General features: G+C 35.4%; 1 protein-coding gene across 6 annotated transcripts in view; it reads right to left on the bottom strand.

Annotated features, from left to right (window-relative positions):
• grid2 (glutamate receptor, ionotropic, delta 2) overlaps positions 1 to 24,211 on the bottom strand; it is a 446,512-nt gene that overhangs the window by 137,249 nt on the left and 285,052 nt on the right. For all 6 annotated transcript variants that reach the window (XR_014088939.1, XR_014088940.1, XM_081610703.1 and 3 more), the window contains 2 exons: positions 18,289 to 18,450; positions 15,207 to 15,326 (listed from right to left, as the gene is read on the bottom strand). Coding sequence is in view for 4 of the 6 variants with exons in the window: in XM_081610703.1 (XP_081466829.1) it covers positions 15,207 to 15,326; positions 18,289 to 18,450 (282 nt within the window). In the remaining 2 variants the exon portion in view is untranslated. The remainder of the gene's footprint in view (positions 1 to 15,206; positions 15,327 to 18,288; positions 18,451 to 24,211) is intronic.

Raw genomic sequence — 24,211 nt, 5'->3', positions numbered from 1 at the left:
TATATATATATATATATATTAGGGCTAACAACCATACAAGTTCACAATATTTCTAAAAGTACATTTTCAATCACTTTGCTTTGTGGGCGAAGGCATGGGAAGATCCTAACAGGGGACTCATCATAAGTCTGCTTGGTCTTCTTTCCTGCAATAGTGGATTCAGATACGTTTTTGACGTTTAATAGTTTTTCAGTTCAAGCTTCTTATTTGAGGACATTGATCAGGCAGATTTCTTGTTCTCTTTCAACGTATTTCAAAAGGATTCCTGCAAAAATACCTAATAAAAAAATCTAACCATTGCAATCCAACCTAACTCTATACAAATGGCTTCTATGTAATTATCATTACCACATTATCCAGATATTTACCTCACAGTTTCACTTGTAGCCAATATGTCCTTTTTACGATTGTGGAGAATAAAAACACACATTCCAAAGAGACAAATTTGTTAGGAAACATAGAAAGAGTGAAAAACTACAGAAAAGAATACAATGTACTTAAAGCAACATCTCTCCATCTTTTCTCAGTCCTCTTTGTCTAATTTACACAAGTGCTCTTTGCTCAATCATCAGATTCCATAACATTGATTAGCATTCTGACTCTGGTGATACATATATTTCTACTGATATTAACCTAGTAAATAATTTCATTGAAAGTCTGACTGATGTCAAATGCTAGTTGTCCAGGAAATTATCTGAGGTTGAAGGAGCAAAAAACAGATTTTCCGTGTAAGCTCCAATGGTTTGAAAAATCTCACTTAGCCTCTTTTGAATCCTTTGTTGGTTAATCCCTGCGGGCATGTTAAAAACCTAAGTGTTAGCTGGATTTTGACCTTCATTTTCAGAAACAAGTACATCACGGCCTGCATTTTATCACCTTAAAATCAGTTACAACCTGACGGTAAATGGCCTGTACTTGCTTAGTGTTTTATCAAGTGCAGAGAACCTCAAAGAGCTTCACACTACACTCAGTCATTCACCCATACACACACACAGATGGTGGTAAGCCTACTGAATAGTAGCCACAGCTTCCCTGGGGAAGTCTGACAGAGTCATCGCTGCCTTACACCCGACACCAACCGGGCCCTCTGACCAACATCAGCAGGCAAGGCAAGTTGAAGTGTCATGGTCAATGACAGAACGACAGAAGCGGACGGAGCGGGAATCGAACCGCCAACCCAACAAATTCTGGGACAAAAATGTCAACTGCCTGTTGTCAAAGTTAACACTGATAACTGTATAAATATGTGCTATAAGGTGCATTTATCAGATTGTGCCAAGTATAGGTCAATCTAAAAGCCCTTTCAACACCTTTGAAACACGAATCAGGTAAAGCAGGGTGGAATTGAGCTATCGTCACAGAGCCATGTGTTCTCCTCTTTTCTAATACGGTACAAATTAAATTCAGGTCACATAATGTACTACTCTTTGCTCTGGTGTAGCCATTTCCTGCCTGCCATTTTCCACCTAAGAAAAACCAATATATATTTTTCAACAAAGTGCCCTGAGATGGGTAACACTACCTGTTCAGAATGTCAATTGTTGAAGTAGTTACTGTTTGAAAATTACCCGGCTACACATTTTCAAACATTTATGGGAAACTAAATCTAGCATTCATACCTCATGAGTTCACTATGTTTCATAGTTCCATCCATTGATGTTTCATGGTGTTGAAAAGCTCCTAATGACTGAACTCTACATCTTTTAAGGCTTTGACTTCTTGCTGCTCGCGTTACTTTTGAATGTAAGGAAGATAAATATTGATTAGAATTATGTCTGTCGCAATAAGCAGTAAATTATTTCAGGAATAAGGCCTCCATGCATGGGCCGTGCACAGCTTTTTCAGGTTTGCAAAAGATCCACTAAAGCAGAAGGCCAGAGTGGATGCTGTGCGGATGAAAGACTGGAAACCTACTAATCATAGCCAGCTATCCTCAGATTCTGCATTTTCTGTATCTCTCAGTCTATGGAGATACATAGCTTTTGCACCCAAAATGCTCCAGCTGAAAGAGGATGTCACACCATCAATATTTTGTCCTGCCAAAAGCAAAAACACTTCGGCCATGACGCAATCTATTGTAGCAGCCATGACAAGACCTTTTCAGCAACATCATGAACCAAAAGAATACGCAGAAAATTTAACAAACTGGTGATGTGTTTTTATAAAGACTATTTATTAGGAACATAATCAGTCAAGCCATTAGACCTTGGTCGATGGGTTCTGAATAGACCAGGATCTGAACTAAAATGATGGAGACAAAGATGTAGACCCCTATTGAAAAGATGCCATTAGATTTCAAATGTATGAATGAATATACTTTATGTATCCCAGAGGGAAATTCACAATTGAATTATTATATTCCACAGAGTTACTGCTCATTTTAATTGACCTTACAGTGAGTTATATAAAAAAAGAAGACCAAAAAATGGTAATTTACACCCATGTGGCACCTCTTGTTCATTATCCAAAAAGCAACACTATGCATCTCAAACAATAGGGGTTACGATTCATTTAAGGACAGCCACTCTAACTGGGGATATTGAGCCTTGTAATCTTATTTTTTATTATCTAGGGATGCACGATACCTAATTTTTTAATAGCAAGTACTTACGTTTAAATACTTATCATGCTTAGTACTGATATAAGTACTACTAAATATCAATACACTCATTCCAATTAACTTATACATTGTTTATTTTTTTAATTATCTAATATTTATTTATCTATTTTATTAACAGTTTCACAAAACACACACTTAATTATATTCTCCTACTAGTGAAGAATAATCTAGTACACTTTTTGAAGTCTTGAAGTGTTATAGTTTTTAAACCAGAGCACATTAAAGGTGGAGAAACAAATATGTGGAATTGCCCTTTATCCATTTCCAAAATCGGAAGCTGCAATCAGAAGCCAACTTCAGCTCTGTTCATGTTTGTGTCATTAATGTGGAGGCGGGTAGGAATCTCATACTTTGACTCCAATACAGAGAAAGGATGTCAAATCCCCACATGATCAACAACAGATAATGGCTGGCCATCAACAGCAAAGTATTGGCTAGGAGCCTCTGTGATTTTTACTGTGCAAGTGTTGTCTCTGGACATCTTCTCCCACTTCATCAGAGTTTACTGCAATGCTAGTTGTTGGTGTTTTCCGCTCCCAAGGGAAATCTGCTTGAAGTCAGCATCATGTTTTTTTTGTTTTTTTTTTCTTGTATCAAATTACTTGTGTTGAAACTGTTAGGTTTTGCTCTTTCTCTTGACAACTTTGCTGTACATAATTTGCAGTCAGACTGGAAATACATCCACACTTCTGACATATATCCTCCTCTGCTACCCGGCTGGTTAAAGTCACATTGCCTTTAAATGGTCTGTTCAGCTCGAGTACCGTATCTTCATGTTCTTCTCTTTATTTGGCTCGCATTCAATTCATGTTGCATTACAGCCGCTTACTGTTTTAAAGCATTTATGCGCAAACTAACAAGCTACTGTCTGTTAGTGGGAAACAGAGCTCAGAATCCACTGGTATTGTGTCCCGTAGTATCAGAATACTTTTGTGAATACAAATATGAGTACCCACACATAGAGTGTATATCAAACAGATATGTGATGCTGGTATCAGCATCAGTGCATCCCTAATATTATCCCACAGTAAGATGTGACTAGTTTAGATTATTGAACACTTCCTGTTTCCTGTTTATAATTTCTTTTATGTGCCCATTCATTTATATATTCTGTTTTACTTAAAGATTTAAACTTAAAGTTATATTAAGAAAGGATATAATTTTCTCTATTTAAACATGATTTTTTTGAAGTAGAGCAAGAGTTACTTTCCCTGGTAATTTATTACTTTTACAATATTGTAAAATGGCCTCTAACTCATTTACATTTATGAAAAAGTAACCAGTAATTGTAACCAAGTGGCTTGCCCAACTGAATATTTCTTCATGTCCATCCTGCTTCTCTTTGCATGTCCTTTTTATTTACATATCTATTGACACGTGAATCTTCAAGACACAAAAGTATGTGAACAAAGAGGCACAGATGTAAGAAAAAAGCTCTGTATCAGTGTCTATGTAACTATGAAAATATTTTGTTGTCGTTTGTTCAATAAAGGCATCTATTAGAACCTTGTCCGATCAATAGACTAAGATGTTAATGTACTTTACCATCCTTTGCCACAACAGTATCTCTTAGTAAACACCTCTAATGATGGTAAATATCCAAGTTTAAATTGCAATTGACATTTTGCTGTCCAATCTATGTACACAAACTGTATGAGACCACAAACAAGTCATTTAAAGCCAGCCTGTTAACAACCACAATGTTCTGATTCATAAAGAGTTTCTCAACTGCCATTACTTACACCATCACACTTGATTCACCAGAGCATTAGCTCCTCTCTCAAAGGCTGTGTTTGTGTAACTTTTCTCCTGCTTACTGTTGTTTATCTTGCTTATCCCTTGGAATCTGTAATCTTCTTTGCTGGTAGCATTTCTTCGAAGATAAAATCTATTCAAAGTATTTACAACTGTGTTTGCAAGGGGCTAGCAACAAAAAAGCTATTACTGGGATGATGTGCTTTAGGCTATTCTACAGAGGTCAATGACTGACACTTCTCGCATCAGCTAGATTTGTGACAGAAAGTTTGGTGCCTCTGAAAGAAGCCCTGTTTCAATGACAAGAGTATTTCAGTGTGGTTGTTTAGCCATCCTATTTAGGACCATTTCTAGCATAGTTACCAAAATCCAGAAGACTGATAGGCCTTATGGAGAAAAAAAAACAAATTCTGCGGATCTCCTTGTTTAAGGTTACGGGTTAGGTTTCAAGGTAAGGAGTGAATTAAGTTTTGATTAAAGTTAGGGTTACAAAAAAAACAGTTGTGGTTTATTTGAGAAAATGTCAGGATTGAGCAAAACTGCAGTTACAAAAATTAATGGAAGTCATTACAAACTCCTCATATGGGTAGAAATACAAACTTGCATGTGTGTGTGTGTGCACGGTATGTGGGTGAGTACAGTACATATTCACGCAATTTTGTATGTGCAATCCAAAGAGGCATGTAGTCCTAGCTGCTGTAATCCGAGGTTTACACGCTGTAATGCTGCTGAAAGCCTGCAAGCCATGCTGGCAGAGACGAAGTGAGGGAGAGCAAAACACAGACAAGAAGGACAACCAAGAAAGTCAAGTAAGAACAGCTATGAAAATGAGTGGTCAGAAGGGACAACAATACAACTCAATGAAGAAGAACATAATGGATAAAAAAAAAACTGAGGAACAAAAACCTAATTATTCAGTAAATTAAACATCCACCAACATGCGAACAAATGCTGAAACACGATATAATTGATACTGGTTAAATGTTAAAATATATTTGAATTGAACATAAAATCAATAAATCTTCAATAAATCTTTAGTCTTAAATAACATGCGAGTTCCTCTACATAAGAGACGCGTACTTCTAGACAAATTGCAACCGCTGATGTCACAATTTGTTGTTAATATTATATAATATTATATAATGTTTGTCATCTCAATATACTGCAGCATTGTTTTTTTTGTTTGTTTTATTCCAACTGCAAACAGTAGAAATGGAAATTAAAGGTGTAGAGGAAATGAAACAAAGTTGGAAGATCTGACAAATAAAATAATAAGATAAAATTCAGTGTACAATTTTCAAATGTACACTGGATGATAAAAGATTTTATTTATTAACGCAATAAATCATTTAGAAAATTTCTGCTTGATATTAACCACACCAGAGGGGATTCAGACATAAAAAGTCTGCTCTATGCCACAGCCTTCTAATCCATATATATATATATATATATATATATATATATATATATATATATATATATATATATATATATATAGTGGGCTTTGGTTCAATGTCCTAATTCACAACACAATACAAGTGTGCTTCAGCTAATATACTAATTTTCATAAGTATTTATTCTTCCCTCCTGCCACAATCCAAGAATCAGAAGTGAAAATATTTGTTAGATTTATTATTATACACAATGTGTACATAAGCAAATTATTACAATTTGCTTGTTTTGAATTTTGAAATCAAAACAATTTGCTTAATTGTAAACATTGGCAGACGGTGTCTTGTGAACTTGTAAAAATCAGGACCTGAATTTTTATCATAACGGTTTCTTCAGCAGTGCACTTTTGTTGCAGCATGCTATACAGACAAAAGACAAAGGCCAAGGCCAGGATCAAAAGCTGTATTTTAAGATGAAACATAAATGTCTTAGTTTTTCCTTCTAAAATGACTCCTATAAGGTAACAATGCCCTCATCCAACACCAAAAGAAACACCTTAGAGTCTGTTTGTACATTTGGTCTGTGAGTGTTAACTACCACCTGGGGAAAATCTCATTATGGCAAGAGTAAAGCGTATGTGATGAAAAAAAAAAATAATGGTGTGAATGAGGTCTTTGTAATTATAAGGGGGATAATTGGCTGGTGTTTTTAATAAGTTTATAGCCAATATTTACTGATTATTTAGTGGACGAGTGAAGAGGGTAATTGTTAGCCTCTGGAGAAAAATTAAGAAAGAGACGTAAAAAAAAAAAAAAAAAAAAAAAGAAACAATATCTGGTAAATTTAGTTCTATGCTTAAGTTTAGCATAGAGAAGTTGAAAAGTGGAAATGAGTCAAACTGAAGTGCTCATTTTCCACTTTTCAATACAAAGGATATTTAAAAAAAATATTTAGTCATTTACTCAGAACCTCTTTTTTCCAAAATCACATCCATTAGTCTTTTTCCATGCCATTTCACAAGGTTATTTTATATTTTAAAAACAATATGCCCGCACACCAAAAGCCTATTGTCATTGGTGTTTCTTATTGCACTTTTCTGAAATGAAGTGGCGTTTTGTAGGCCTAAACTTCCAAACAGCCACATCACAGTATTTGTCTGAAGTTTGAACTATTCAGAAAAGTATCACAGTTGTCCTGAAAAGTAACTAAAATAACCACCAAGCATCACTTGTTTTATTTTTCTTAATATAACAGTAACATGTAATTCTGTCCCTTACCTGCTGTAAGTGCTGACTTACAGCACTTACATGTAATCCAGTATGCACCTCTCCCACCTCACAGTTTTGGCTGAGTGAGGACCGCCCCTTTTTCTGTCTCTTGGCCAGTTAGTTCTGCTGATAAAGCTACGGTTTGTTTAACACAAGGACACAACCTTGGTGTCAGGTAGCTCTGGGCTGCCTCTTTTGCTACTAATCTCTCAGTCACTCTCTGCTGCCAGCTTAGTAGAGATTGCTACCAGGTCACAGGCAATTAGCGTTCCCTTTTAACCTTTCTTGTATACATAATGCTACTATCTATTAATCACTTATTTAATTCGTAGGTCAATTGACACATCCGAAATACAGGAGAGTGGTCAAAGAGTGACAACATTTTCTCTCCCTACTCTGGCTCTACATGCATCAGGTCTTCTTTGTGCTCATTTGGTATTTTGAGTTTGACTAAAGCAAAAAATATACAGTATGTGTATACACTTTTTTTGTTATAACTTCCAGAGTTCAAAAATCAAAGTATCTCACAAGTTTTTAATACAGCACACAACATTTTAACTGGTTGCGGGTCCCCATCATCCTGTCTCCGCAGCACATGACAAAAGCAGTTCTTTCTTTTGGCCCAGCTAAGAGTTGGTGCTTAAGTAGCATTGTTATTGTGCTAGAATAAGTGCTTGTGGTGGAAATGTAAAGAATGGGTTGGAAAGCTGCTGACATACTGTTTCCTATTTTCCCATGTATGATAGGACTCAATGTAAGCAAACAAAGTGAATTTTGTGGGACATTAAATCCAGTCACTTCTATGAAGAACACCTCCTCCTTTTATTCAGTGTACACATCAGGACAAAGGGTGTCGGACTGACTGTGCTAACTGCATCAGAACATTTTAAATGGTATTTAAGGACCAACTAACAATTTAGGACTTAACGTTTAATGGGAGGCTTATCAAAATTATTTCTGTTTGCTAACAATTAGGGGAAAATTCCTTAGGGAAATATTTTTTTACTCTCTTTAAAGTGAGAAGTTCATATACACTTAAATTATCACAATGCCTATAAAAAAATTCTCACCCTTTTATTTCTTTTACAAATCTTTTACAAGTCATCACATCAAAATTTACAAAACATGTAATGTTAAAGTAATAAGTAAGTAAAAATAAAAACATTTAACATAAAATGAGTGCTTGCCTTTCAAGTCAGAGCCTGTTTTGGCTGCTATCACCCAGAGTCTGAGTGGATAGCAAAGATGATGGCCATCACCACAGGGATCACTGCTAACATTTGGTTAAAAAAAGAAAAGCTTTTAAATCTGAGAAGTCACCCCAACTGATGCGGAACCTTGTAAAAACATGCTTAAAACATTTGACTGACATTTTACTGTTTAAAAGAAAATGATACCGATTACTAAGAGAATGTATCTACACTTCTGAATTTTAAGTAAATTGTAAGAATGATATTAAAAAATCTATTATTCTGGGATTAAGCAAACAAATAATTATGGTGCTCTAAAATATGTAATAAGCAGGAAAAGTTTAGTCCAATTTAATATCAGATAGAAAAAATGTTTTCTTAAACAATCTATATGAATATCTGATTTTAGCTGTACGGATTTGTACATGTAGACAAAGTGCTTTAAAATGAGTGAACTTGGGTGTTGTGGTGGCGCAGTGGTGAAGCACAACCCATTTATTGGTCCTAAGTCTTCATGCTGGTGGTCATGGGTTCGATTCCCAGCCTGGCGACACTTGCTGCATGTCTTCCTCCTCTCTCATAACTCTCTTTCCTGTCAAACTACTTTCAAATAAAGGCCACGAGAGCCAACAAAACCTTTAAAATAAAAATAAAAAATTAGTGAACTTGAACTTGATTATGCCATATCAGTAAACTTGATTTGTCATTAGACAGCACCGACTGTGGAGCACCTAGGGAATAAAGCTTCTGACTTTTCTGAACAAACATAAAACAACTGGCTGCCGGGTGACTGTTGGATGTTAACTAAAATGTTTACACAATGGATGTTTTTGTTTTGTCAAAATAAAATTAATTTCCCCATGGATTTACTGTGAAAAAAACTCCATCTCCCATTGCTCTGCATATTCTTACTTGCTTCATTCATTTGCTTTCACTGCTCTCAATACCTCTCATCTCTCTGGTTCTTTTTGACGCCGTTTTTAAACATTTTTACCCACATTTAAAAAATATATTCACCTATGCTTTCATACTTGAGCCAATTCAAGTCCACAGGAGGCAACTGGTCACCTTCAATTAGCATCCAATGTCAAGTCTTCTTTGGTCAATCTGAATATAAATTGCTGTCTTCAATATTAATAAAATGCTTCAAGTATTTATGAGTTCACAACAGTTAACTTTTTTTTTATTTTATTTTGTGTCCAGTGTTTACCGGGATTAAAAAATAGATGTTAAAAATTGTCTTTAAATTTTGGGGAAATTTCTTCACTGTCATTTGACAAAGAGTTAAATGAGAACATCAAAATCTCTGTCATTCTTCGGTTTATGTTGTAACATGAGAAAATTGTTCTGTTGCAAAAGGAGGGAAAAAAAACACAGTTAATTTATTCAGTCATGCTACACAGCACGACCTGGGTTTTGTATAGATTTTTTGACAACATTCAAAGCCGGTGTCTTGTGTGAGAACAAGACTGATCAGATAGAGCGCCGTTTCACCGGGCTTAACTGCTGATATCCCAGTGGCTCAGCTAACTCCTGATTAAACAAAATGTCTTACTCTTTGCATTCATTTAAAATTCCCTGGAAGCACATTTCAAAGTGCAACGCAAGCAGCACCTCTGTCCTTCTCCTATTGTTTAAATTAAAAAGTGAAGAATAGGACAGTCCATTGATGTTAATTTTACAACTTAGCAAAATTTAGTTACAAAAAAAACAAACCCCTTCCCAAAAGAAAATTTATTTTTCACAGTAAAACTTGTAAAAAAAAAAAAAAAAAAGCCAAAGTCCAAAAAGGATGACTAAGCTCTCCAGTAATTATTAAAGTAGACAATACTATATTGTAGACATGACTACTTTGTGGTAGTCTGATAGGAGCAAGGCTGCCATGCATAAGGACACAATGGGTATTCAAACCGGTAACCCACAGAACAGATTCCTACCACTGTCACTACCTTATAGAGGTTTAAAATACAGCATGTTTGACATCGTATTTTCAATTAACTCTAAAAGAACATCTTAAAAATATCAAGATCTTATTTTAATTTCTGAAAATCAGCAATGGCTAAATATATAGCATGGTGAGAAGTAGTGAAGGAAAGATTATGGAACAGGACAAATTCATAAAATGCTGTTTACTTAAATCAATAGTGTTCTTTATCCCCATCATTTACTGCTTTCACTCCCTTCTTTTCATTCCCCCAACGTTGCCTGAAGTAGGAAAGACTTAGTGAATACATTTCCATACTAATCTACCTAATATGATGGATAAAAGAGAAATAATATATTTTCTCCTTTGAGATATTTTTTCTCCATCTTTTTTTTTTTTAGCTTTGGGCATGTTACTTTATAGATTTACCTTAAATCATCATATTATTTAATTATTGTAAACTACCAGGCTAATTATTCTATCTAATTTTTCTGCCTTAAACGTAATCTTTTTAAATACCTCCAAAAACTTTTTTTTTTTTTTATGAGACTAAAGTCGTTCCATATCATGTACATTACATTGTCCTGTTATATATATATTTTTTACAATATTTCATTTGGTTCAGTAGTGTATTTCCTTGTGTAATTTCACTTCATTAAGAAGAGCATTATGTTCTCATGATCTTAGATGTTACAGCTGGGCTTTACAGCTGCATCCATTATATCTCATGATTAGAGATTATGTGTGACATTGCCAAGAATATGTTCCTGTTTGTGCTGGATGCTCCTACCACCACCACATCGTGTTAGTATTTATTTTTTCTTTATAGTAGTTACAGCTTATAGTATGCGTAAGTTAGTTATTTTATTTAGACATATATTTTCTAATGGGTGCACATTTTAGTTGATGTCTGTCTGAATGGCTTACTTACACTTGTCCTTTTATTTGAGGTGCAGCCAAACTAGCTGGAGGAAGAAACCTGGAACAAACCATTTGTTTTCTGAAAGACATTGTTGTTTCAAGTTAATTTTAATTTGTTAATTTTGTCACTTAAATATTCACTTTTATTGTTTGTGCTAAATTAACGTTAGTTTTGCTTTATTTGTTTCATGGGATGCTTTAGTTAATTTTATATTTGTGGTAGATTAAGGTTACTCCACCCCTATTTAAGCAGCCTTTTGTTCTTTGTTTGCAGGTCAGTGTTGTTTGTGCTCAGTTAGCTCTCAGTTGACCTCAGTTAATTTGGGCCCAAATCCGTTATTTATCCTTTGATTTATTCTTGAATTGAATCTTTATGCTTTGTTAACTATTTTTCGGAAGTATTAAATAGAAACTTGTCTACGTTTTGAACACCTTTTGTTCTTGTTTGAGTGTGTTCTAATTAGGAAATTATGCAGTAATGTATATTGGCTTATTACATAAAATCACCCAAAAAAAAAGTTAAGCTTGTGGTTGTAAGGTGAAAAACGTTGTGTATTCTGATGTTTTTTGTTCTTTTATATATGGTCCTTAAATCCCCTAAGCAAGTACTTGTAAATGGCATAGGGCTTTAGGGTTTCACTAAATGTTTAGTTTGAGTTGGAGCTGTAAATGTAGTTCACGCTTTATAGGTAACACTACAGACATGCAGTGATGCACATCCTTTCCATTGGCAGCAAGGACAGTTGGTGTTCAATTGGCCAAATATATAATTGGTACATAAAAAGTAAATGTATGGTACTTGGAATGTAATATCCTGGTTTGTTTGAGGAAGTGTGAATGAACAATTGAACTCTGATCCGGATCAAAAAAGCGAACTGTGCTTTGCCTAAAAACCTAAATATCGGTTTGGTTGAAGTGAACTCTGGCACATTTCTAATGTGTCACGTGTGAATGCCAAGCAGACCAGAGACCACTCCAAAAGCAGAAACAAAGCTATAGTGCAGGGCATTCTGGTTAAATACAACAAAAACAAAAAACATTTGTACCATAACGATACAAATGGTTTGTGGTCTTTTACAAATGACAACAGAGAAGTCCAAAAATTGTTCAAATCTAACACCACTACATTTTTTCTACATTTTATGAAAAAGAAAGTTGTGCTCACGTCTTCTTCAGAGGTTTAGTGTCTTTCCTTCAGTGTTTCTTGGTGCAGCACCACCAAAGGCAACATGGGGGAACAGGTTTTTCTAGGGTTTGGTTCATTTGACACTGTGATGTGTGAAAGTGAACCACACCAGCTGAAAATTTAACAAATGTTGCAATCCTTGAAACCAATCAAAAAGAGTCTACCTGACTATCAAGTGTGAAAACACCTCAAGAGAGTACAGACTGTGACTCGTTTTGGCCCATAGCTTACACCTCTTTCTCTGGAACAGACTGCCATATATGGCTATATTCCATGCTCCTCTGCTTGTTACGTTTTAGTTTTCCCCGCTTAACTAATGCATTCTGTTTATCTCTTCATGTCTCCTCAGCGCTTTTATTGCACAAGCTATGAAGTACATAATGCTGTTTTTCTTTTTTCTTGAAAGTCCTTTAAGATGTTACAGAAAGTAGACAATTCAATTAGACTTGACAAGCTTATCACCACTCTGTAAGATCTGCAACACTCTGCAATGATTCCAGGTGCATACAGAGAACCATATCATCTCCTTTATATAGCCACTGAAGCTAATGAACCAGAAAGCATGAAACCTCATGCAGGAATATTATTTATGACTTATCTCAGGTTTTGTGGCATTATCATTATACTAGACAGCGTTCCTGAAGTATGGTTGAGAATAAATGTCACTTAAAGGGCTGGACACTTTGAAAGAAACGACAATTCTCCAAATGGCAAGAAAGTGAAAAGGTAAAGTAAAAAAAAAAAAAAAAGTCTGGAAAAGATAAAAGGGAAGGGTTTGAGTTACTCAGTGTCTTAATTAAGGTGAGATAGGAGAAAATAAAAGCTTGTCTGCATGCTAGTCATTAATGAGACTCTCAGCAGGAATAAAAAAGGTCTCAAAGAGAAGACAAAACAATACTGAGAGATAGAAAAAAGGCTCAGGTTAACCACTATCCTCAGAAGAATATGGTGTTAATGACATTATTAAGACTTCATGCATATACTTAATAGTGTCAGCCAGACCCTTTTCAATAGTTTAGCATGTTTTTATTCAAGAAGCACAAATGCAAGAAAAAATATGGATTAAAGGCAACCAGAGAGACACAGATAGATGATGCAGCCTACAGCATGAAATAGAAAAAAACATGTCAAATGTTAATCTGTATTTAGGGAAACTAAAGTGCACAAAAAATTAAACATAATAAGCATGTCACTGACTTGTGAGGGTTCTTATTAAAGCTAAAGTACGGAACTTATTTACTTCTTTTCTCTAACCCTATATAGTTCACATATTGTATTATTAGAAAGAAAAACGTTAAGAAAAACATCAAGACTGAAAGGCTAAACCCTACAATATATAAAATGTGCTCTAAAATACATTCTATTCTAGTATCACTAGAATTGAACTGAATCCCACTGATGGACAAAAGAGCATTTACAGAAACGGCAGCACAAAAGCTATGCAAAGACTGCTTTAATTCCTTCAGACGTAATTATGCTCTCTGATTAGGGAATTTTACTTTAATGTAATTATACTATGCTTCAGAGATTAATTTTGTCTGTGATGCCATGCTCTGTTATGTTGGTGTCTCCCCACATTAGCCATAATCACAGTCCTGTGATATCTAAAATGATTCTTCTGGTTGAGACAACATGGTAATTTTTGATTGTCTCTCTTTGCACCCTGCATGTCTGTGGTATGTAAATGTATGTACCGAGAGTAAGCAGATGTCTTTTTTTCCCATATATGACAATTATTTCCCTGCAACCAGCAGTATAATTGTCTCTGTTGTTTTATTAAAGAATTCAACTTAGGTGAAGGTGTAATTATATTACACCCTCACTTAGAGAATTTAAAGAGCTTTTATAAGAGGAAAAACTCTAAAATATCCTTACCAACTTACTTATTTCCAAAACAAAAGACAGAGTAAGCAGTGTTTCCCCTTGTAACCTTGCCTTGGATGTGGGGGTTATTTTTAGGAGTATGCAGATTGATAGACAATCAGTCCTTGCTTACGTGTAAAACCGATCTTTTCTACCACAACAATAGTCAGAGAGGGCTGCGTTCCACAATAGTTAGCCTACGTTTGCCAACTTTGCAACTTTTTTGTTGCATTTAGTACAAAAACAAATTAGTGTAGGCATCCACCTGCATGTGAGCAGCAGAGTAGGAGTGTGTGTTTATGTCCAACTTTTGTCAACTTTGGCATTTGTGAAGAGCTTACGCAAGCCGAGCAAATGGTGTGGTGTGGTGCGCCCATTTCAATGCCTCGTCAAGTAGACAAACAATATAAGGACAGAAATCACTCACAATGCGGCCTGGCGTTACTTAGAAAGGCAGATAAAATCAATAAGATTAACTGCAAACACCTACAAATACTATATGTTGTGACCTTTAATTGTATAACACTGTACATGTTATTATCGGAGTAAGAACTAAAATTTAAGAAGCTATACTTTACAGTTTACAGTGCTGATCACTAATTATACATTTATTATCTCTTACAAATACTGCAGACCAGCATAAGCAAAAAATTATTAAAACACACAAAGACAAAATCAATGAGTACTCTGTTATGACAATTTATGTGGTTGTAAGGAGAAAGAAAGTCTTTCATGAGGCTTGTTAAAATTCATTATGTAATCATTATGCAACCATTACCATTACAAAATGTCACTTAAAATGGCATCTAATTACCACTGCTCTTAACAGAAGGAGAGCTGCTCCAGCTGAAGTCATTGTACTTGACCCGACCAAAACCCAAAACAATTAGGATCAAGGGAGACAGTGAAATAAGGAAAGTAATCAATTAATTTCTTTACAACTTGATGGATTTTATTCTGTCTTAGATTCATTTATTCATAGCACTTAAAATTGTAAGTAAGTAAATAAATAAATAAATAAATGGGACAATAAAATGCTGAAATTACTGTGTATGTGACTTTGATATAATCTGTTGTAACTACTTACCCTGCTGACTCCTCGGCCCCTGTCCTCTCCATAGTTTGTTCCCAGGATTTCAAAGAAGATGTTGGGATTACTGCCATTGTCAGTGAACTCCAAGAAACTGGTAAGACCGCTCACTCCAAACTGCAAGCACAACAGAAAATGTCCTTTCATAGATGTTGGATTATTTCACAATATTTACCATTTTACATCTGTATGTTTTGTGCTGGGCAATTTCACTGTGACATTTAACCATTTTTTGTTTACATTCGCTACAACAACTAATTCAAATGAATACTAATACGCTAAGAAAGATAAGCTGACCCGGTTTTTCAGGCAATATTTATGTACATTTTTTATAAACAAATCATTTCAGCTTTTAATAATAAGTACAAAGCCTTCAAGAAACGTTCTGAATGTGGCCTGCTTTTTTGTTTGTTGTTTTACAGGCTAAAGAAAACAGAGCGGTATTATCTTTATTCTGTAGAGTGATTGACGGGCATTGGGCCAACCTCCTTGATTTGTTATTCATTGAGGCTAAGCCTTTCTAGTTCACAAGCCAAAGGTTTACCCAGTGACAATAGATGTACATTGAGAAGCTGTTTATGCTGCTTTCTGCAGATGGGGACATGGTGTGAAGGCAGGCATTACAATGGATGAAGTGGATTATTTACTCGCATCCATTTTCTTTAATGTGTTTGGATAAGAACATGGAAGTGAAGAGGTTTAGGGCTCTCAAACACAGGATGCAGAGGTGTGAATATGCATTTGGTAGGCACTCATTGTCTCCTGTGTGACTTGCAGGATATTGAATAATCTGATTAACGGCAGTTGCGCACAAACACATCTGGACATTGGACTTTTTCTGCAACACTGAAAATAAAAGATTTCACAACCACCTATGACACAGACACAATCAGAGGTGGGCTTCAGTTTCTGAGAAAAGGATCAAGTCATTTTACGGACTTATTATAGTTCAGGAAAGAATAATGTCTATGTGCATCGTCTGGGTGGACTTCAGCCAGACATCATCTGACATCATTAAAAGGTGATTAACCTTTGTGCATCTAAGAAAACTCAAAGATGCCATCTTCTGTTTTAATAAGGGAACAATACTGTTGTCAAAGCTTTTGTGCATCCCCCATGTTCTTTTTCTGATATTGTTCTTGTGCGGTCTCCTACTTGTCTGATTTTTCTAAACAAGATTGCTCAATTTAATTGTTGATACAAAATCTGCAGTGAGCATTTCTGTCAGAACATATTGTCCTGTTCACATTCTGATATTCCAGGCCAGGGATCCTCAAATCTAGTCCTCAACCCTGCAGGTTTATGTGTCCTTGGTAAAACAAAGTGAATCAAATGGTTGAATTATGCTTCCTGTACTTCCACAATGGTGAGGAAATGTTAACAGGAATCCCAAATCTAAAATGCTGGAGTTACTGAGATTGAAAGGCAGCAATATCTAAAGCAATGACAGTCTGCCAACAGCACAAATGCAACACATAATTTAGGCTAAGAGGAGCAATTTCACCTGCTTCAATTTGTTCCCCACTCTGAATTTGTCAATAGAAACCAAAAAGCAACATCAATAGAACCCCTCATCAGCAAGTGCAAATTAGTATTTATCATTATCATAATGCCCTCACATACCAAAACACTGATTAAACACCCAGGCATGCACAGTGAGTAAAAACACTGCTGATACACGGCAAAATGGAACCGATGCCAGACTGCTGAACTAAACTCTATTACCACTTGGGGCTTTTTAACACATCTCTGTTGAGACAGTCATCAGGCTTGGTTAAACAGCCAGAACTTGCTGATGAAAGTCTTGCCAAACTCAGCCTGATCTCAAGGTGAAACACAAAGATGGATATGAAAGCCATTGCAACACATTTATTATTTTCTGACACTAATTCTGAATTAGCATTTCACTTGGCTTCATCATTCAGTCAAAGTGCTATCCCTCGAGTCATTTTTATATTAATATCAAAACAGAGGGCATCTATCCAATTGAATTTAACTGTGATGAAAGAATTGCCAATAACTACTTTAAACTTATGGTTAAAATACTAAAATAAAATTAAATAAAATTATCTGTTGCAAAAGAAGTGTCAAATGATAGTTTGGTTTTTTTTTAATTGAGAAAAAAAAAAAAAAGAATGGAGGTCTTTGAATTAATGTACGGCTCAAAAGGTCTACTGTGTCATATTTCAAATTCCAGTTCAAATAATGAACAAAACCCAGACTGAATGAAATGTAACTTGTTTTATTCTTCTTTCAATGCAATTTTGATTCCAAGAGCTGCATTCAGAATTGAATGAATATTTAGCAGTAGCGGTCCTTACATGTATTATATGTAATGTTGTAAGGAACCATAGTCCCTGAAGATTTAATGTAGTTACAACAGTATTAAAGTACATGCTCCACTATTTGAAGTTTGTATCATTTGCTTTTTTCACCACTAAAATATTGGAGACAGTTAAAATTAGAGCAAATATTGTCTGTCATTTCTCAATTTTTCTTTTTTTAGGGCGCACAGGAAATCTCAAGCTCATTTTGGGTCACCATATTCCATCTCAGTGTACAGAAACAAGAAGAAATAAAAATTACCAGGTTGTAAGTATTATGCAATCTAGAATTAGTTTAATACTTTATTCTATGTACAGATATAAAATGCTAATAACCTAAATATCTCACAATCACACAAAAGTTCTTGTTTTATTTCTGTGATTAATATTCTAGTGTTTAAAACAAGTTCTTAAATCAACTATGCACTATGACTGAAAGTTTGAGTGATGCTCTAGGAAATAATGACAAAGTGATGTTGTTTATTGTAAGAATTACATTTTTATGTGAATAATAAATTTATTAGGTCCATGAACTAAGAACTACATTTTTTGGTATTTAAAATGATTTAGAAAAGCCATAAAAGCTGTTTCAGTGGCAAGAATCAATTAAAAAAGCTTTTCTTCCTGGACTTCTGGTGTTTGCTTTGGCTATATTTTAAGGAAACTAAGACTTGAGGTGGAGAACTGCTGATACATCATCCCAAAAAAACATGTCAATTTCTATTGTAGCCATAATATTTTTCCATTAACCCTACCTTTTTCACTGTCTCCAGCATGCTCTTGCCTCCTTGCCAAGGCTTGGAGTTCTTCCTGATGCAGCTGAGACTGGCCATGCTGTGCCACTTCCTGTCCTCCAACTTTCTGTGGAAGGTATTGGCCAGCAGCAAAACGGTGTCATAGATGTAACGATTGGTGATCTGCAAAGAAATAAATGAGCACACATTTAAAGTTATTAGTGTGAGATGTGAATTAGAATGGTTTTGACATACAGTCTCCCAATGAAGTGCCAAAATTAAACATCCCATCATCGTCTATAATTTATAAGAGGATATTATGCACAATCAGTGTTTTGAGCTTTGTATAATGATATTTTGCTAATCCTTCATTAAACACATACCCAAAGTATTGCTTCATTCATAATTGAGAAGTTCATGAATCTCCTAGGTAGCCATTCGGTGGTGCAAAGTCCACAGCTGAACTCCTACCCCACAAAGAATCCCTACTCCGTCCCTCCACCACATAGCTCCATCAGACTAGTGGCAGCAGCAATTAGCAAACACCTGGTGGAACTGTATGTCTGCTGAGCTTATCAAACAAGTTACAATGCTCCTAAAAACGGTTGTAAAACACCATGAAAAAAGCATTGTTGTGATGACGAGGTAAACTAAGAGTGCCGGAAGGAGTAGGAGGTTCTTAAAAAGACAGAGGTCTGTTTCAAGGTGGTAGATATGTCTTTGATGCAAAGTCAAATTTATTTTAGGTTGTATTTGATATACATTTTCCTAACAGGCGAAGGTAACAGTTATTGGACTGTGGTATTAAAACTGTTACTTTCCATTCACCCATTTGAATATGTACGTGTGTCATTTTTTGATGATCATTAAATTTAGTTAGTGAATTTGATTAAAGCATTTTGGAAGTTTAGAAACCCCCTTCATGACAAAAATAAATAAATAAATTTTAGATACGACTACCTTTTCTCTGTTTTTGGCCTTCACAAAGTTATCTTAACTTTTTCTGTGGCTTTTTTTGTTCCCCATTTTCCATTTTTAAAAGACACATATACGTTAACAACCACACAGGCACAGAAAAACATGCAAAGAAAATTGCATTAATTGCCAATAAGCTATTGACTCAGACAAGTACAAAAGAGAACAAGAAGGAACAAGGACAGTCCATTCAGTCTTTAATCGATTTGTGAGTGACTGATCTGTTGAGCCTCTTGTCCTCATGTTAATGAGAGAGACATCAAGTAGACTGACGAAACAAGATGAATCTGTTCACACACGCAAACAAACGCAGATGTTACTCTTTTTGAAAACTCAGAAAAGAACATGATAGCATCAAAGAAATAAAAGCTATAATTTCAGAAGGGACCATTTTATACATCAAAAATAGGCAGGCAGTATACTTACTTTGTTTTGGACACACACACAAAGCCGCAGCTTTGTATTTACAACTTCAAAGGATATGACCATATAAAAATGACCACTTTGCTATCCCTTTTGCTTAGCTAACGACATGTCTTTGACTCAAAATATATAGATTTACTGAATGAAAGCTTGCTTTGTACTCACAAGGAAGAAAAGGTTATCTAATGAGATACAGTGGAACCATACAAAAAGGGTCAAACCTGAAAATTGCACTTTTATTACCATCCTTACCATTAAGACAGACTAGCTATTCAGGACGTATGCTGCTATGTCCCGGAGTAACATGGGTCATCTCATGCAAAACGTTATGACAGCTCCCTTCACCATGTATCTGCCAAGACAGACCATTACTGCCAGTATGCATGACAGAAACATTCAAAACAACAAAGACGACGCAGCAAATGAGGCTCTTGGGCACCACAGTATCCTTTTACTGAGGAATACAAGACCTATAAAGGTTCTCTGAAAAAAATGGAGGGACATGGTTTAATTTATTCCCAGGATAATAGATGCATTCTAGATCGTTGTCATTCTCGCTGTTGGCTCACATTACTAAGCATTGCCTAATCATGTTGGAACTTTTTACTGCTTTTTTAAACTTAGAATGTTATTGAGACATTTGTACACACTTATGGAAAAAATGCTTTACAGGTACATTTTGAATTTGGATGTCATGAAAATGTTATTTAGTTTTGAACACATTTCAGAAAATAAAAATCACATAATTCATTACACATTCAAGCCGCTATTTTCTGTAATTTTGAGGACAATGGTTTTAAGATGAAAACTCAATCTCTCATGAGATTAGAATATTACATAAGATCATTAAATAAAGGATGCTTTAAACAAAAATGCCAAGCCTCTAAAATGTATGTTAATTTCTTTGCACTCAATACTTTGCAGAGTGTCTTTAATGAAGCAGCAGTGTGGCATGGAGGTGATCACCCTGTGGCACTGCTGAGTTGCACTGGAAGTCCAGGTTCCTAAATGTAGGTCCTTATTTGCAAAGTTGGATCTGATGTTTGCCATATTCCTCTTGACTCTAAATTCTCCATAAAGGTCAAAGTCGCACAAGTTTGTTGACCAGCTAAGCACAGCAACACCATGGTTATTGAACCATCTTTTGGTACTATTGGCAGAATGGACAGGAGCAAAGTCCCGCTTGAAAATTAATTAATTAGCATCTCCATACAACGTGATCTAATATTTCAAAGCAGATGGCTAAGTTGACTGGGCATTTTATAAAACACAGTGGACAGAAAAGGTGGGACACATTTCTTTGTTGATGACAATCATTTTATTTAGACTTTTGGTGGTACTGTTTAGTTCTGTTTTACACCAATTATCCACTTGGAACTTTATATGCAAAGTAAACTTTACCATCATCTGAAAAAGAAAAGTTGGATCACAGAGTTTAGTTTAGTTTTCTCCTAAACACAGGTAAGATGCTTGTTGTCCATATGTAGGATTTGTCTGCTGATTGTTGCTTCACCCCCTTCTTGTGAATTTCCTGCAATTCTTGAATGGAGTTGGCTTGACAATCTTTTCCAGGCTATTCATGGTGCTGGTTCACCTTTTCCTATCACACTTCTTTTCACTCAACTTTCTATGGATACACAACATCACTCTGTGAACAACCAGCTCCTTTAGCAATGCCCTTTTATGTCTCACCCTCCTTGTGGCAGGTGTTAATGACTCCTCTGGACATTTGACAAATCAGTCTTCTCCCTGATCGTGTAGCCTATTGACCCAGACTGAAACCATTTAGAGGCTCAGGTAACCTTTGAAGGTGTTTTGAGTTAGTTGGACGATTAGGATTTGACACCATGAGTTTTCTTTTTTGAGAATATTCTAAATTCCTGTAATCATCAAAATTAGAAGATCCTGCACTATGCATTTTATGAATCTACATATGAGTTAGACTTTTTGAAATAAGTGCAAAAATGTTACTTTCATGATATAAGAAATATTTAAGACATACTATGTGTGTGCGTGTGTTTGCGTGGTGTGTGTGGTCAGTTTGAGTTGATGTGCTTCATTGCAGTGTGAAATTGGGCCCCTCTTCGACTGAAGCTGATCTGTTTCTTCAGCCCACTTCCTGTTTCATTTGCCCCATTTATTTCTTTGCCAACCCCCATTTCCTTTTTTTAAGGTAAACTACTAACTAAACCTATGCTAGGGATACTTGCAAACAGTTCAGTTCAATGTAAATATGTGCAAATATTCAGGAGACAAACATAGGATTTGCTCAGTCCTCAGCAGCAGACTGAACTTCACAGCCTTCACCCATTAAAATAATAGATATGTTGAAAGGGTTTCATTATTAATTAACCTTGAGAAGATCTTGTTTCATGTTTGGACACGCAAGTTTAATTTGCACACATCATTTACAGCAGGAGCTCTTTATTAACCTTATAGGCATAAATTACCTTAATTCATTTAAAATTCACATAAAAAAGAAATATGTACCTAACCATATATTGGGACATACATCTGTCATGATTATGGTCGATGAAAGCATAAAATGGGATCAGCCTGAAAGGGAGCTATCCACATAAACATTATGACCGCTTTTCTGTCACCGGTATATTTCCATCTTTCATCAAACGTGTTCCTCCAGGTTCTTGTGTCACAACATCAATCAAGAGAACATTAACTGAATTTTACAAGTTTGTCCCAACACATAACTAAGACTCTTTTCCCTTTTTTCCATTCTATTTCAGCTCAATGGCTGATGTACCCATTCCTATATAATGTCAGCCCTTTGGAGATTTATAAAAAAAAAAGAAAGAAAAGAAAAACATATACTCACTTAAAACAGACTTTCACTATTTGGACATAGGTACATAAATTTGTTTCAGAGCAAAAGAAAAAGAATGGCCTAACTTTTCCACACTGATAAAAGTTTTGCCTCATAGTTACGAGTAATATCACTGACAAATCACCAAATTATTATTCATTCCAAAACCTTTGAATCCAGAAGAAAGCTAATATACCATAATAAAATATAAGGAGTGCTGGCAGCTTAGTCCAAATGAATCAAACTGGATATAAACCATCTTTATGTTACCTTTCAGAGTTCTGAGAGGTTATTGTTTTAAGCTTAAATTAGGAAGTTATCCTATAGTCAATTTAGTGCTGTACCTATTCCTGCTTTCGCTCAGTGTCATGGTAAAAGCTGTATTCCCTCTCTGGTTTAAGCCTGCTAGTACAAAAGCAGCTTTCATTCAGGCTCTCCCACAGTGTCAGTGGTACATCTCATGTTTCACATATTTTGCATCAGATCTGATTAGCTTTGTTTCAGTTTTTTGCATCTTGAAATGCTGTTTTTTTTTTTTTTTAAATATGGAAAATAACCTTTTCTGACTGTTGGTTCTAAATAATCTCCATAGTCAGGGCAATCACTCGCTACGCACACAATTCACTTGGGCATATTTTCATGTTTTACGCCTTGCATGCCTTTCTGTCTGTCACCAATTAGTTCTGCTGAGAGTTCTTGGACCTCTTTGCTCAGAATTTGTCCCAACACTCAATGTAAACTCACTCACAATAAAACTTAACAACAAAGAATGAATGGTCCAGTAATATGGTACTCAGAAAAACCTGCGGTAGTGGGAAAAAACACTGATGTTTTTATCATTAAATCAGTGATAAACTGCTATTACTGCTACAGGTTGGTTTTAGACTTTAAAAATGCAACTCATTGCATATGATTTGCATATGCAACTCATTGCATCTGTTGAACTGTACCTATCTGTTGAAGGTACAGTTCAACAGATAGAGAGAACAGTTTAATACAGTGTTTCTCAACCTTTTTTGGGCCAGCGCCCCCCTAGCCTTTATCCAGGTCCCTCACTGCCCCCCACCAAAGAATTTGTAGGCTACTTTGCACTGACTATTATTTTATTATTAATATTATTATCACTATTGTAAATGTTTTGATTTTTATGCTTGTTTCTGTATTTATTATCAAAAATAATTTCCCAGAGAACAAAAAAGCCATGTGAATAGAAATTATTTTCACAGATGTCTACGAAAAATGCAATGGACATTCTATTTAAAATCGGTAGGTCCAACAGCAACCAATCAGAGTGGAAAACATATTCTAGTTCTTTGCCATTTTCTAGTTGTTAAATAAACGACCAGATAAAAGATGTGCAACATGCCAGTTTAAACTTTGAACTATTTGCAAACCGACTGAGCTCTGCAACATTAAAACAAGGATAGAACTGTAACTACATTAATCATAGCTCTTCTTCTCTTCAGTGTTTCTTTGAGGTTCCGGTGGCGCAGCTCTGTGCTGCCTTCAGGAAAATCGGACATCAGAGTATCATTCATAGAATTTCACCCACATGGCATTTATTGTGCAAACCAGAGCTTTCAGTGGAAAAACAAAAGTTCCAGATCCTTTTAATGCCATACAAATATGAGACAGAAACATGGATTATATCTTTATATAGACCTATCTATTGATTTATAGATTAATAGTTTTACTAGACAGAAATTACAAAGAACAAATATGGTT

This window comes from Poecilia reticulata, chromosome 9 (genome assembly GCF_904066995.2).
Source record: "Poecilia reticulata chromosome 9, P_reticulata-male-v2, whole genome shotgun sequence".
NCBI lineage: Eukaryota > Metazoa > Chordata > Actinopteri > Cyprinodontiformes > Poeciliidae > Poecilia > Poecilia reticulata.
Note: the sequence above shows the minus strand (reverse complement) of the source record. Positions and strands in the feature narration are given on the sequence as shown.